This window comes from Pygoscelis adeliae, unplaced genomic scaffold (assembly GCF_000699105.1).
Source record: "Pygoscelis adeliae isolate BGI_AS28 unplaced genomic scaffold, ASM69910v1 Scaffold521, whole genome shotgun sequence".
NCBI classification, from domain to species: domain Eukaryota; kingdom Metazoa; phylum Chordata; class Aves; order Sphenisciformes; family Spheniscidae; genus Pygoscelis; species Pygoscelis adeliae.
In genome coordinates, this window is record NW_008824067.1 from 547,272 (window position 1) to 561,677 (window position 14,406).

The 14,406-nt window shown below is 42.4% G+C and overlaps 1 protein-coding gene across 3 annotated transcripts in view; it reads left to right on the forward strand.

Annotated features, from left to right (window-relative positions):
- Positions 1-14,406, forward strand: part of SLC20A2 (solute carrier family 20 (phosphate transporter), member 2) — a 39,551-nt gene that overhangs the window by 6,672 nt on the left and 18,473 nt on the right. For all 3 annotated transcript variants that reach the window (XM_009334138.1, XM_009334137.1, XM_009334139.1), the window contains 6 exons: positions 4,657-4,797; positions 6,032-6,117; positions 8,170-8,266; positions 10,292-10,408; positions 11,114-11,317; positions 12,744-13,332. In XM_009334138.1, coding sequence (XP_009332413.1) covers positions 4,657-4,797; positions 6,032-6,117; positions 8,170-8,266; positions 10,292-10,408; positions 11,114-11,317; positions 12,744-13,332 — 1,234 coding nt within the window. The remainder of the gene's footprint in view (positions 1-4,656; positions 4,798-6,031; positions 6,118-8,169; positions 8,267-10,291; positions 10,409-11,113; positions 11,318-12,743; positions 13,333-14,406) is intronic.

Here is a 14,406-nt window from a genome sequence, read left to right on the forward strand (position 1 = left end):
GCACGTCTGGTTTTGTGTGAATGCAGGGGCCTGTATTCCTTTTTTAGTCTCCTATGTTTTTACAATGCTTCTTATCATTTACATTTTTCAATGGTTCAGCCATTTAACTAATAGAAGAAAAAAATGTTTAACATAATGGATCATATATATGTATTCCTAGGGTACTGAAAAAATTGTTCTGGAGATTTTTATGGTGGTAAATGGAAAATATGTAAGCATAACATTTGTGACTGTACAGAAGATCCTACAGAAATAGCAGTTTGCAATGAATATGTACAAGAAGGAATTACCTAAATCGTTTTAAAAAATTACAGAAAATCCAAACATATTTGCTTAAACTGATTGTCTAGCTGAGTGATTGCAATTAATCATACACTTCACCCTTGCCCATGGCAAAACTAAAGGAGCAGTAAAGATAGATGGTCACACGTTTAAGGTCTTTTTAATTTTTCTGACTCAAACCGACAGGAGTTCAGCGTACCTTAGAGTATACTCCGCGTGCTTTTGTTTGCAGTTAAATTAATCTCCGTTTAGAACAAATAGCATATTCTGAGGTAAGTAACATTAAGCCACGGTATTTACTCTTTGTTTATATGCAAGAGGCTTTGTGAGCTTTTGGAGATCTCCCTCAAGAATCAATAGCAAACCTGCTTTTAAAGGACAGGAGACAGCAGGAAGGAAACCCTTTCACTGTGGGAGAGGCAGCCCAGGCAAGGGGCCAGCCTGCCCATCCCACCACTTCTTCAGTCTGGCAGGTCCGTGGCATCCCATGACAGGGTGACGTGATTTATACAAGCATTGCAGCATCCTCTGTTAGAAAGGGATGCTCCACTCAAAGATTTTCTTCCTTAAACCTATCCTAAATAATATTTCCACTTACCCCCTCTAACCTCCCCACAGTTTTCAGGCAGGACCTGCACATGAGAGAGGTGAATCCGTGCAGAGGTCTACTACATGCGGTTATTTTCCCATTTCTTTGGGGAAATGGGAAAATTTTGCTTTTTATTTTAATGGATCAAGATGGACATTGAGTGCCAGTTTCTGGACTTGTCTGAGGTGGCTTTGTGTGCTTGAGAGCGGGAAGGTGGTTCCCTTGGACTTCACTGCTCCTGAGCCTCCTGAAGGTTGGCCACCTTCCCCTGCCCAAGGGGAAGAGGGGCTGGTTAGCGAGAAATCACTGCTGGGACCGCAACTGCTTCCCCAAACGGTCCCTCTGTGAGATTGCCAACTTAAACCACACCAAATGCTCTTGGGCACCCCGCATCAGTTCCTCTTTCCTGATGTCTTGCAAGGTCAGCTGCAGATTTCTGGTCAAGCTGCAGATTTCCCTCAAGCTCTAGGGTCCTTCTTAGTACCACTCCACTTGCATCATTTAGCCTTCTGCTTCCTGAGATAGCTCCATCATTTCCCACGGGCGTGTGCCCAGGAGCAGCGTACACCATCTGAAATGTAAGTGACCTGCATCTTCTGACCTTCATGTTCTTGATTCTCACGATCCTCATTGAAGGAAGGGTCCTTGTCCTTTTCTGTATCTATTTCTGGCATCTTGATCCTGTCCGGGCAAAGTTTTAAGTCTCAGATGCCCCCTGCGGAGGCAACTGGCCAGAAGCTCAAAGAAAACAACTTATTTGCATGCGTATTTACATAAGCCTGTGTGAACTTCATGACCAGTTGCATTCCCTTCCTCCAGGAAGGGCATTAAGAAGAAATTCCACCTTTTAAATCTCAGAATTAATCACACGTTACAAACTGCAGATTTCAATTTTTTTTCCTCAAATCCATCTCCAGCTTTTCTCTGGATGTATGGTATTTTTGTCTGTGTTTTCTCTGAGCCTTCCTGGATGTTTTCTTCTCCTCTTTCTGTTTTTTGCTCTGCATTGTCCCCCTTGTTCTCTCATGCCTCATGATCGTGTTTTTGCAAATGGGCTTAGCTTCTGAATTTTGATGAAGCTTAAATGAGTCAACAGTCTGGGAGAGACCAAAAGTCACTGTATCCTCTTTCCAGATGTTGGCGGAAGATCCTTTGATGCTTGCAGCAAACAGCAGATGGTGATTTTCAGGGCAACCTTTTCTCCTAAGAGAAAAGGAAGCAGGGAGCAACAGGATTAAAATTTTAAAATTTAACATTCTGTAATAATTTGTAGTGTATTAAAATAATGTTTGTTAGGCAGTTGGGAAGTTAGGAACTGTTGCTCTTGGGATTAAATTGTAGTACTTCCCTAGCGTTAACTAATTGTCAGGTTGTTGTCAGGAATTGCCTGAGTGTTGTTCTAGTGATCCTGGTGGGAGCTGAAGTCAGCAGCTGGTGTGACCGAGGAGATGCCACCAACAGAGTGGACATCCCAGCCAGGATTAGCAAAGCAAAGTACTAACCCAGTTTTGCGAGTGGCATGGTTCTCAATGGGTGCTCGCGGCTGGCACACAGCACTGGAGCCTCAGGAGAATGGATGCGGTGCCTTTGGCAGCAGGGGAGCATGAAACGCACCCTGAGCTGAAAGCCGCTGTTGGCGACTCTTGGTCAGGGCAGTCCGCAGCCAACCCTCCTTCTTCAGGAGATAGCAACCGGCAGGAAAGGGTGTGAGGCCACAGTGTCAGCAGGCGTGAAGAGTCTGAATTTGGGACTCTGTGACAGGTCTACTGAGCCTCCTGCTTCCTAGGTTAGTTTTGCAAAGATAAAAATTGGGAACATGCATTTTATGTTAAAGAGGAGTTAAAGCTTTGATGTAGGTAGTTAAGGTATTGCAAGCCCCGGAGAAAAGTCCTGCTCTGGCTTGTTTTGTATTTTTTTCTGTTCCTTAATGTGCTTCCTTAAACTTTTTTAGACCACGCATTGTCCTTCTCAGACCATCCATCAGTCCTCCACCACTTTTCCTCTTGCTCTCCTGTTTGTTTTCAAGGTGAAGTTGATTAAATAGTGACATGCTCCCTCTATTCCCCCCCACCCAACAAAAAAACCCAGCCCTCACTACACATTTGCAGTGCAGCTGTAGCTTGGTTGCATTTTCCCTATTTTTCAGACTGTGTATTTTGTAATTATATATCTATGGCTGGCTTATCTGTTTATTTGGCTCTTTACAGATATTACCATCTGTTTTCTCTTTCACCTCACTTCCACTTGCTGGTCCCTAAGTTCATGTCAAAGGTTTCAAAGTGTATTTATTTTTATTTTAGTACAGGGGAAGAAAAGCCAAAAAATTAAAGAGCAGGTGTTCCTTGGTTGATCTAGAATTTCCAATAGCAATAGGAGTACCAGTTGTTTTGGGATAGTACCCCAGGAGAGATCAGTTTTACAAACTGGTTGACTCCCAAACGTAGATGCATGTGATGCCAGCAAATCACCATTTGCAGATGGCTCCATTTCAAGACCTTCAAACCATCCTCTCCTGTTGGAATTGAGGATGGAAGCTGAGATTTTGAGTAACAGCCTATGTTCAGTGACCTTGCTTTATCACCTGTGTCTGCTGCAGATCTGTTAAGAGAGGTGGCACGAGCCAGAAAATACAGGATCTCTCATGGCAGTTTGATTGCTGCCACTGGGGCCTCTTAACACATGAAGATTTAGTCTTAAGGCCATGAAGTCTTAAGATGAAGAAGAGATCTTTCTAAGAATTCTCTAATATTGGGCGAGATCCATAGAAAGCTTGGGTCACTGCCAAAATGATTTTGGTGTCCTGAGGTTAGCACCACTGCAAGAGGAGCAGGGAACCTGGGTTCTTGCAATGTGAAAATGAGTCGGAGCATGGAGCTGCACACTCAAGGGCTTGGTGACAGCTGTGGTCTGATCTAACTACTGAAAGTTGGGACTGAAAACAAATACAAAGCATCCTCTCTGGTGCTTGGGGTTTTTTGGGGGGTTTGTTTTTTTTTTTCTTTTCTCTGCACTCTTGGCAAACATCCTTCCTTGGGACATCTGTTGGGACACCAGACCTCACATTTACTTCATAGATCATTAGCCACCATCCCTCAGTTAGTTAGGGGATCTTATTTCCTTATGCCAAGGGTATCTTTGGCTACTCCATGACTAAGATAAGCCTTTTCTGCAGTTCTGAATTTCTCCAGTGCCGCAATGAGCTGCAAATGAAGGCAGTGAGAGAGTCCTTATTCCCTCCTCAGTCCATTTTTCCTGTAGAGGACTCTGGATGGCCGTGCGTCACTGAGAAGAGGCATAAAAACTCCCTGCCCCACAATCTGAGCCTTCCTCTGGTAGCATCTGAATTTAGGAGCATAGGTAGTTCATTAGTGAAAAGGTGGATGCCTCCTCACACTGATCACTTGGAGGCTTCCAGGTCCAGCTCTCAAGGATGAGGTTTTCTAAGCTTGATGCAGGCTGGGAGCAGTTTGTGTATTTAATCAGACAGGCTGTAAATAATGAAAACCTTAAAAAAAAAAAAAAAAAGCAGAACCGTTGTGCAGTGTGAAGAGCTGTTAGTAATAAAAAGTCAGAAGTAAGATGCAGCATTCAAAGCTGCTATTAAACTGTCTTAGTATCTGCTTTTAGAGAGAGAACAAGAACAAAACTCTCTTTAGGAGATCTCTGTTGTGCATGTGGAGTGTAGGCAGTGCTCGTAAAAGAATGTGGGTACGTGGCGAAGAATTTTCTGTGTGACATTATTGTTACTGTTGTTGTTTATACCATATGGTTGGGGTTTTTTCAAGGTTCTGCTGTTTGGCAGCTGATTGCATCATTCTTGAAACTCCCGATATCGGGGACCCATTGCATCGTAGGTGCTACGATAGGATTTTCTCTGGTGGCAATTGGCACGCAGGGAGTCCAGTGGATGCAGCTTGTCAAAATTGGTAAGTGCTGTTTTCTTTTATGCGTGAGGATATGTGAAATAGTGTGCACTGCCTGCAAAAAAAATTCCCAGAAATCTGCTTTGTGCTGATAGCACTCCCTCCTTAAATTCCACCCCGGTCCTGTCATTCGGAAGATGCACTGATGCCGTGTTCATTATGGGCTGCAGTGTGTCTCCAGTGGAGAAAGGGGTAAGACGCAAGTTGCACTTCCCCAGCAGTAAGTTGAGGAGACATTGTCCCTCAGAGACATGCTTCAGGGTGACGTTCCTCCTCTTCTAATTCTTTTCGTGGCAGCTCATACCACCTCGTTCTTACTCTCAACAATGCTAGCCATCATGTGAATGCCCACAGTCATGTTTCTCCACCCACCAGCTTCAGGGAGGCGGAAGCTGAGCATACAGCACATGTTTAACTCACAGCCTCCCACTGCCAAGATCAGCACGGCCAAGCAGGGATGTGAAGGAGTTTTCATTATTGTTTTGGAAGCCTTGTAACCCGAGTCGCAGCCTAAACCCTGGATTAAAAGGATTTGATGCTGAAGGCATGGAAATACAATTGAGCTTTACAGAAGTTGGAGCAATGCGTATTTTTTTTAATTCTGTCGAAAGTAGAAGAGAGTTTGCAATGACAGCAGAATCAATCTGTTAACCGTGCCACAAACAATAAATCACTCTGGATGAGATTTCCAGAGCACTGCCCTAATCCGGTTTTATTGAAATCAGTGGGAGTTTTGCCACCTACTTCAGTTAAATCAGTCCTGGACACTTGCAAATCTGGCCTGCAGAAAATGTATGTGCATTATTCATTACAGTTGATGCTTCTATGTTATTTTGGGAATCAAGACTTTTACCCTGCGAGCAGCATGGCATCCTGCTAGGTGCAGTTGCTTTCCACTTGCTTGCAACATTCGTGGTCACGGTGATTAGGAAATTGCAGGGCTTTCTTGGTCCACTCTGCATTAAACTACAAGAAACTTTCCTGATGATGTTGATTGCTAAACTTGCAAAATTATCAGGAAATGCTTTGGCTGATGTTTCTAATAGTGCCTAGCATTACTTTGACTTTCATGATTGTCAGTGGACATTGAGTTGCACCAGTTGTAAGTAAACATACGGAACATTCATAGTAGTTGTACAAGAACTGTTTTAAATTTATTGCTCGTTAACTACTTATTTAACTGTTATGCAAGAATACTATTTATTTCATGTTTCATTCTTTCTTTTCTTCAACACAGTTGCCTCTTGGTTTATTTCCCCACTGTTATCTGGCTTGATGTCTGGAGTCCTCTTTGTGCTGATTAGATTCTTCATTTTAAATAAGGTAAAGAAATCTCAGTATTATTATGAGTGCTCGGTATGAAGGCTGTGTTCTAGCCTCCCATTTGAGTGCTGCCATTTCCAGAGTTTAAAGTTTGTGGCTTGCCTTTTGTACAGGAGACCAGACATTTTTTTATAGCCACTGGAACTATACTTGCTCTTAGCAGTTCTGAAAGCTCAGAGTAAGTAATTTGACAAGTATTTGAGGCTTAGAAGGTGCTACGTGATAATTAATATTGTATATTCTGTTTGATTAAAGGATGGTACATTGAGATTGCTTCTGTATTAGTACAAACTTGTTGGCATTGACTTACCCTCACGATAGCTGTTCTGACTGTTATTTAAAGAGAACAGTCCTTCCTTGGAGATACTCTAATTGATATTTCATAGTTGTGAAACTTTAAGCTTTGGTTTTCTAGCACATCAGACATTAGAAGATGGGCATCTGCATATTTCCTAGATTCTCAAGAAACTTCAATCGATGTGTTTTAGTGACCTCAGTCAAAAGTGGCAGCTTTGAGGTAACGTCAGTCCATATATTTCCAGTGCGGAAGACGATTTGCCTGCCACCCAGCATGAACTGGAAACCGGAATACTTTTATCTGCTCTTTCCATTTCTCTCACACCATTCAACTTGCTAAAATGGGGGAGTGCAGTGCATGACAATGACCCAAAATAAGGGACACTATATTAGCAGTTATTCAGGGAACTTAAATAGATGAGGGATTAATTCTTTTGCTATAAATAACACCACCTGTAACCTCAGCTTCATCATTCTTTATTTCTGATGTAAATAAATGTCAGCGATAAAAGCAGATGATAAATTTGATCGGACTCAGCTTTGAATTTAAAATTACTCAAGTTGCATAAAGGACGAGGAAGAGTTCCTCTGTTGCATTCAAAACCTAACAACTTAAGAAATTAGTCATGAAAATCACATGAGCTGTGGTATAAAAGCCACATATTTAAGCATTCAAGAGTCAGAAAAAGTTCAAGCTAAGGAAATTGTCTTCTGACTGCCATCTGTGCCATTCACAAAGTAGTAAGATCTGTAGAGCTTCTGGCATAAGCAAGTAGCCACTTGCGTTGTGTGCGTGCATAAAAAAAGAGCAGCTTTTTAGCTTGCGAGTCTGTGGCTTGATGTAGGGGTTCGTGCCCTTGTTGGGGGTGTCCGTGAATGGCAGCTGGCCCTGCGGATACAGCCCATGCTGCATCACGCTTGGGGACTGGGGCGTAGCGCAAGGCAGCTGCAGCCTTTTCTCGGCTCCCTTTTATAGCTCATGGCAGCAAGAAACAAAACCACATGAGCCAGCCCTTAGCTTCGCCAGGCTCTTTGCAAACACACGGAGCCCCTCAAAAGGCCAAAGCAGTCTCCTCACAAAGGCTTTTTCCATGGCTCGCACGGTGCGTTTCCGCTGCACTGTCAGCTGAGCCTTTCCTCGCGAGTGCTGAGGGCACGAGACCGCAGCAGGCAGAGTGGCTTGCTAAACATTGCACGCTTGCTTTATGTATGTTACCTGTTTCATACAGCCAGACACTTAATATTTCAGAGACTTCTGTACCTGGTGGGAAGTGCCAGGCTGTTTCAGTCACAACTGAGAGGTTAGGAATAAGGTTTTGCAATGGACGCGTTGCACTGATGCTTGTAGTCCCGTCCCCAAAATATCAAAGCCCTGTCCTGCTTGGCACCCTTCAGTTGTGCCAAGTGAAAGGGACTCCTCATCTTGGAGCCAGGATAGATAAGAAAACACTTGCAGGAAGAAACCTGCCCCCAGGTCACCCAGCAGGTCTGCAGCCGACCTGAAAGTACAACCTGTCTCCCTGGTTCCCATTAACTGTGTCAAGCTTCCCCAGAATGCTGGTGCTTGCCAGGACCAGCCTTGTGGATTCGGGTGTAACCAGACAGGTCACTGTCCTTTCCTCACCACCCGCCCAAAAGCTCCACCTGCCTGGCACTGACTCGGGAGCACGTGTTTTCCTCATGGTGGTTCATGCTGACATTAATCTGGTGGAAAGTCCAGCTAATGTTTCCTTTTTTCCCCCGATTTCTATGCAGGAAGACCCTGTGCCCAACGGTCTCCGCGCACTTCCAGTGTTTTATGCTGCTACCATAGCTATTAACGTGTTTTCCATCATGTACACGGGGGCACCAGGTGAGTGAGCCGTCTGCAGCGGGAGGCATGGGAGGGAAGCTTCCCGCAGTGTATAATGATGGTCTGCCAGCATGCTGTCAGGTAGCTGTCGACACCGCACAGTTATCTCCTACGTTAGGAGTTAACGAGGGCAAGAGTAAATCATACACCTCCCCACATGCCTCTATTTGTGCATGTGTTTTTGTGACTCCCTCCTGATGGCTCTGGTTAGTGGGGAAGAGCGCAGCTACAAAAAAAATCCCTCTTTAGAGGAAGGGGAAACATTGAGCTGCCAGCTTCGGCTTCATAAATCTGAGCACGTGTTGAGCTCTCAGAGGTATTCCAGGTATGTGCATCAAGGAGGGAAGGTTCAGAGAGGGCGGTAAGAGCAGGTAGGCTGTTTGCACTCAGTCTAATGCTATAGCTCCATTGAAATCAGCAGAGTCACTGTTCTGGCAGATCTGGCACGGAGCCTATTAATTGAATTTACTTCTTTATTTGCCTTCAATGATAAGAAACCCCGAGCCTGTTCTGTTTCTGCATTGAATCCATTGTCTTTCTTGGGTGCTGTGTTTTCATTGCAACTCAAGAGAAGGAAATGATACATGTAATTTTCAGGACTTTATATTTTTGTATGTTTGTGTATTTTATGTACATTTATATGTTTGTGTTTATTTTTATTTGTGTTTATATTTGAACTTATATTTTTATATTTACGTTTGTATATTTATATTCACACATTTTATGTTTATATATTTGCTTTTGTATGTTTATATTTAACTTTACTTAAGCAGTGTACATTTAAACACACACTTGCAGCAAAAGAGTTCAGAAAAAAGATGTCCAATGCTCTCAACTACTTTATTGAAGACTATGGTCATTAAATGTTATCTTTAGATTAGATTATTGCCCCAGAGCCATGAACGAACAGGCAGTTGAAGAGAGACTCCTGAACATGCCCCTGAATTAAGAAAGCAGGCTTAGAAAGTGACCTTTTTTGAATAGAAATTTGTTTTCTCTAAAACCTGACACACCAGAAGTACTAGATAAATGCAGTCGGTAGACTCTACTTCATAGCATACCATTACTGAAATTAATAAAAAGCTTGAGAAGTTCCCAATTTGAGGGTAACATAACCCAACTATTCCTTTTTCTTAAGTCTAATTGGCTACGTCTCCAAGATGTTTCACAGTAAATCAGCTGTATAACCAACATTTCCTCATTAGTTGTACTGCAGAAGTAGGTCAGGCACTCTGCAGTGACTCATTAAGCAAAATAAATGAAATAAGAATCTTAATGTCCCTTCTGTTTCAGCTTAGCAGTCTCTAAACTGCGTGAATAAAGAGGAAGGACTCCGTTTTTGATGCTCAGGAAATACATATTTACTCTCCAAGGCCTCTGTCCTGGCAACATCTACTCACAAGGATGAATTAATCACATAGGTTTCAAGATAGGCGTGCATATACGGCTTTGAAAGATCAGAGTCCGAGCTCTTTCTTCATTAAGGGTCTGATCATTTAATTGAACAAGCGCAAGGAGCTCTCTTGGGGGGACACTTACAGGAACACGAGTTATTGACATGATTGTGCACGTCAACCTCAGCTCTCAAGTGCTACATTAAGCTATTATCATAAGCAGATAATGGCTTAGATTAAGCTAAGCTTCAGGCTTTATTGACCAGAGCAAAGGTCAGGGAAAAACTTACCCTAATGGGCAACATGGTTTAACATGCATTAGTGTATAAAATCACTGCAAACTTGTTTTAGCAGCCCTGATGTGGCAGTTTTACCCCTGACTTCTTTAGAAATAAAGTCACAGTGGGGTAACAGAACTGGAAGACTAAACCTGCAAATGTTTGCATGTCAACTAGACCTTTAAATACTGCACTAACTGATAAATATGCTAAAAATGATCGTCTCATTCATGTTGGTTTTGAATACATTGTGAACACAGGCTTTTCTGCAACAGACTGCTCTTCCACTGCCTGAGATAATTAAGTCGTGTTAATTTATGCTTAGCTTGGGTTTTATTTCTTTGTCTTCACAGTACTGGGACTGGTACTGCCAATGTGGGCCATTGCTCTAATATCAGTCGGCGTATCCTTAGTATTTGCCATCTTAGTCTGGATTTTTGTGTGTCCCTGGATGAAGAGAAAAATAGAAAGTAAGTAGTTGCTTGATGAAATGCAAGTGATATAAAATCATGGAAAATTTCATTTCAGAGCTGGAAGTGCCCTTGAGAGGTCACCTAGTCCAATCCCCACCCACAGGCAGGATGTGCTTAAACTATTCCTCAAGTATTTGTGTAACCTACTCTTAAAAAACCTGCAGTGGTAGAAGTTCAAAACCTTGTTAGGCTATCCATTGCAGTGCTCACTTCTTCTGGAGTCTAGCAGAAACAGGAAAATAAATCCTGGAATATAATCCAGTTTATATTTTATTAAGGAAACATTAAAGAGGAAAAATCTGGCAAAATTATTATCTTTAAGTGACTTCTTTAACTTTACAGTAAGTTGAGCTGATCACAGCTTTTAGCTTTACAGTGTTTTGCTTGTTTACTTTGCTACTCTCAACAAATGCAGTGTTTAAAATGCAGAGAAAAGTTTCAGATTTCATTAATAAATGAGCAGCTCGGTGTTTTACTTCAGTTACCTACTTTGGTGAATTTTGTAGGAAGAAACAAAGATGCTCTAGAATTTTCTCAGATGAATTCAGTAAAGATAAGTGTTACAAATAAATACAGAATGTGTATGAAACGGCACCAGGTTATTGTATCCACGTTGATCTATGCAGTTGATGCAAACAGTGGAAACATAAGCAGCAAGATGGATAGGCTGGGTTTAAAATTACAGTACTGTTATTTCCTTAGGCCGGTTAAAGAAAGATGCTGCACTGTCAAGGATATCAGATGAAAGTCTTGATAAAGTTCAAGATGAAGAAACACCAGTCTTTAAAGAGCTTCCCGGTGCCAAAGCATCTGACGAGAGCACGATTCCCCTTACTGGCTCAGTAACAGAAGCTGCTGGGGCATCAGATACTATTGCAAATGGAAACCATCCACGTGTACCGTATGGTAAGAAACTAAGACAACACAGAGGGTTTATCTTCTCCCTGTTTTGGTAGGGTTTCTTAACCGCAAGTAGGTCTCTGTTGTAAATGGTAAGTTAGTGTTCAGGATTTCCAGCTCTAATCCCTCTTCAGCACTTGTTGGGAAAGATGCTCGTTTACAAGTGACATTTTCTAGAGAGGACTTAAAAACAGCTACAGTTTGTTTGGCTGTATTTCAATTTTCGAAACAGCTGAAAACAAAAATTACTTTCCTTTTTGCTTTACTTTGTATCCTTAATGGTGTTTCCATCCTTTTAAGTGGTGGAAAAATACAGAGAACACAAATTACTGATGTATGAAGGTTAAATTCAGCATAAAGATGATTAGCATACTACCACAGGAGATGAAAAGATTTGGGCTTTAGTTGACAAATGTATGACCGTCTGGAGCGTGTCCACTAGAAAAATCTCACGCATTGTTTTCTGAACGTATATTTATAAGAAGTAGGCTTGTGTACATAAAGCTCTCTTTGTTCTCCCATGTGGTGGGATCACACCCCCCCCACTTAGTGGTCTGCTGACTTTGATATCACTTTGCTAACATCTACGCAGCCCTGTAATTTGGTTAATAAATGCCTAGTATATTGAACTGAGTCTTACAAAATCAAATAAGTCACGACGTGAAGCCCTTTGAGTGTGTGCTTCCAGTTTAAAAATAGCTAAAACCAATTCTGAATGTTGCACAGTGGAAATCCGGGAAGTCAGGAAATGAAAAAGATAGTTTCTTCAGAAATATTGCCTTAGCTGTGACATGTGTCCTACAGCGTACGCTAATGTTAAATGTATACGGTGGGAATAACTATCATCACGTTCATAGAAATAAGATATACAAAATGTTGGAATAGCTGAGGAAATATTTCTGCAGAACATGAACTTTTTTTGCTTTCTGTTTTTTTTAATTATTTTTAGAGTTATGTAGATGTCTCTTAAACATAGGTACTTTTGAAAGGTGATCTCATATTCAGTATGAAATTACAGTAAACCACCTTTCCTGAAATCCTTATTATGCCTATTCAATGTATACAAAGCCTCAGAAAAAGTAGAGCTTATTTTACAAGAAAGAAATTTTATAGAAATTACTTTTTCGAAGAACCTGAGGATTTAACCTTCAAGTATCACCTTTGAATAGCCGATCCCAAGTGACTTGCTGCAGGTCATACAGCATGTCCGGGGGAGACCCAACGCTGGAACAAGCTCTTTTTGCCCAGAAGATGAGAGAGTTTATTTTGCAGTAAATTGAATCTTGGCATATTCACTGCATATATTGCAAATTGATCTTCTTTGTCCTGTACTCTCAGATGGCTGCCATTTTATTGTCTCGCGAAGTGGGAGGGAGGGGGCTTCTGTATTACATTCTGTAGTAGTAAAAACTCTACATCTCTGCCTTTTTAGGGAGGGCGTTTTCGATGACACACACCTCGGTGAAATCACCTGTTTCCAATGGTACCTTCAGCTTCGATGGCCAGATGAGGAGTGATGGCCACGTTTATCACACTGTGCACAAGGACTCAGGTTTATACAAAGACTTGCTCCACAAAATACACCTGGACAGGGCCACCGATGAGAGGCCCACTCAAGAAAACAACTACAAACTGTTACGACGCAACAACAGTTATACTTGTTACACAGCTGCTATTTGTGGCATGCCAGTGCATTCCTCCTTTAAGGCAGCGGATACGTCAACTCCAGAGGACAGTGAGAAGTTAGTGGGAGACACCGTTTCCTACTCCAAGAAGCGAGTGCGCTATGACAGTTACTCCAGCTATTGCAACGCAGTGGCCGAGGCAGAGATTGAGGCAGAGGAAGGTGGGGTGGAAATGAAGTTGGCCTCTGAACTCGCAGATCCTAATCGACCCCCAGTTGATCCCGTGGAAGAGGATAAGGAAGAGAAAGACACATCTCAGGTCCATCTACTTTTCCACTTCCTCCAGATCTTAACCGCCTGCTTTGGATCCTTTGCCCATGGAGGTAATGATGTCAGGTAAGAGGAAACCAGCAATTTTATGGTTTAAGTGCTTGGAGCAAGGTTTGCCAGCTTGGCCGGCCAGAAAGCATATTCATTTCTGCAGGCAGATGATCATCAGGGCTCCACTTCTAGGAGTTGGGCTGCTCAGTCTATTGTTTATTTTCTTCTCAATGGTGACATCTTTTTTTATTCACTGCTAAATAATTGTGCAGTAATTAGTTTAATTCAGGTTTAATTTTGGCAAGCTTTGAGGCATTGAGACTCCCGCTGGCATGCCAACCACTGTAAAAGGAAACAGGACAGCCCTAGCCCCGCAGAGTTCGCAGCCTATTTTAACTGCAAGATCGGAGATCATCAGCAAATGAGAGGTTTAGACTATTTTTGTCATTAGATGAATTTCATCTCTTGTCACATTGCGAAAAGAGGTGTGTGAAGAACATCTTCATTTTGATTGCTGCAGCCCTTATAGGCTTCACTTTGCTGAATCTCTTGCTTGGAGTTTTCCAGGGGTCTAGGACCATGTGAGGCAGTGTATCACCAAATAGCACAGAAAATCTAACAAGCCTTAACATCGAAGTCCTACTGAAGTTCATAAACTGCACATACAACTTCTCCAGCTGCCACAGTTCTCTTACCAAAATAAAGGCAGCTACCCCCGAGGAGCCCTGGGCACGTTCCCATGCCCCATGCGGAGAGGGGACATGGGCTATGGCTTATCTCCTAGCGCTCATTTAAGAAGCTTCCTATCTCCGGGCATAGTTCTGGTACGCAGTACTCCCTAGCAGGAGTTTTATTCAGAGCCACTATCACCGTTGAGTTGCTCCTTGAATTTGGAAGAAGCCAATGAGTTCATCCTTCAGTCATTTGGCTTAAGTGCGTCTGTCCTTAAATCCCATGGCACTAACGTAATTTCCCAGGAATAAAGGAAAAGGATCATCCTCCAGGAGTCTTTTTCTCATGTTCATATTGACTCAGGCAGCTGACAAAATCTCGAAGTTGGTCTCAGAAATGTTTATCTGCACCTCTTTGCCCTTCGTCATTTGGTCAGACACCTGCAAAATAGTGTCTCTTCACTCACTCATTTGCCAA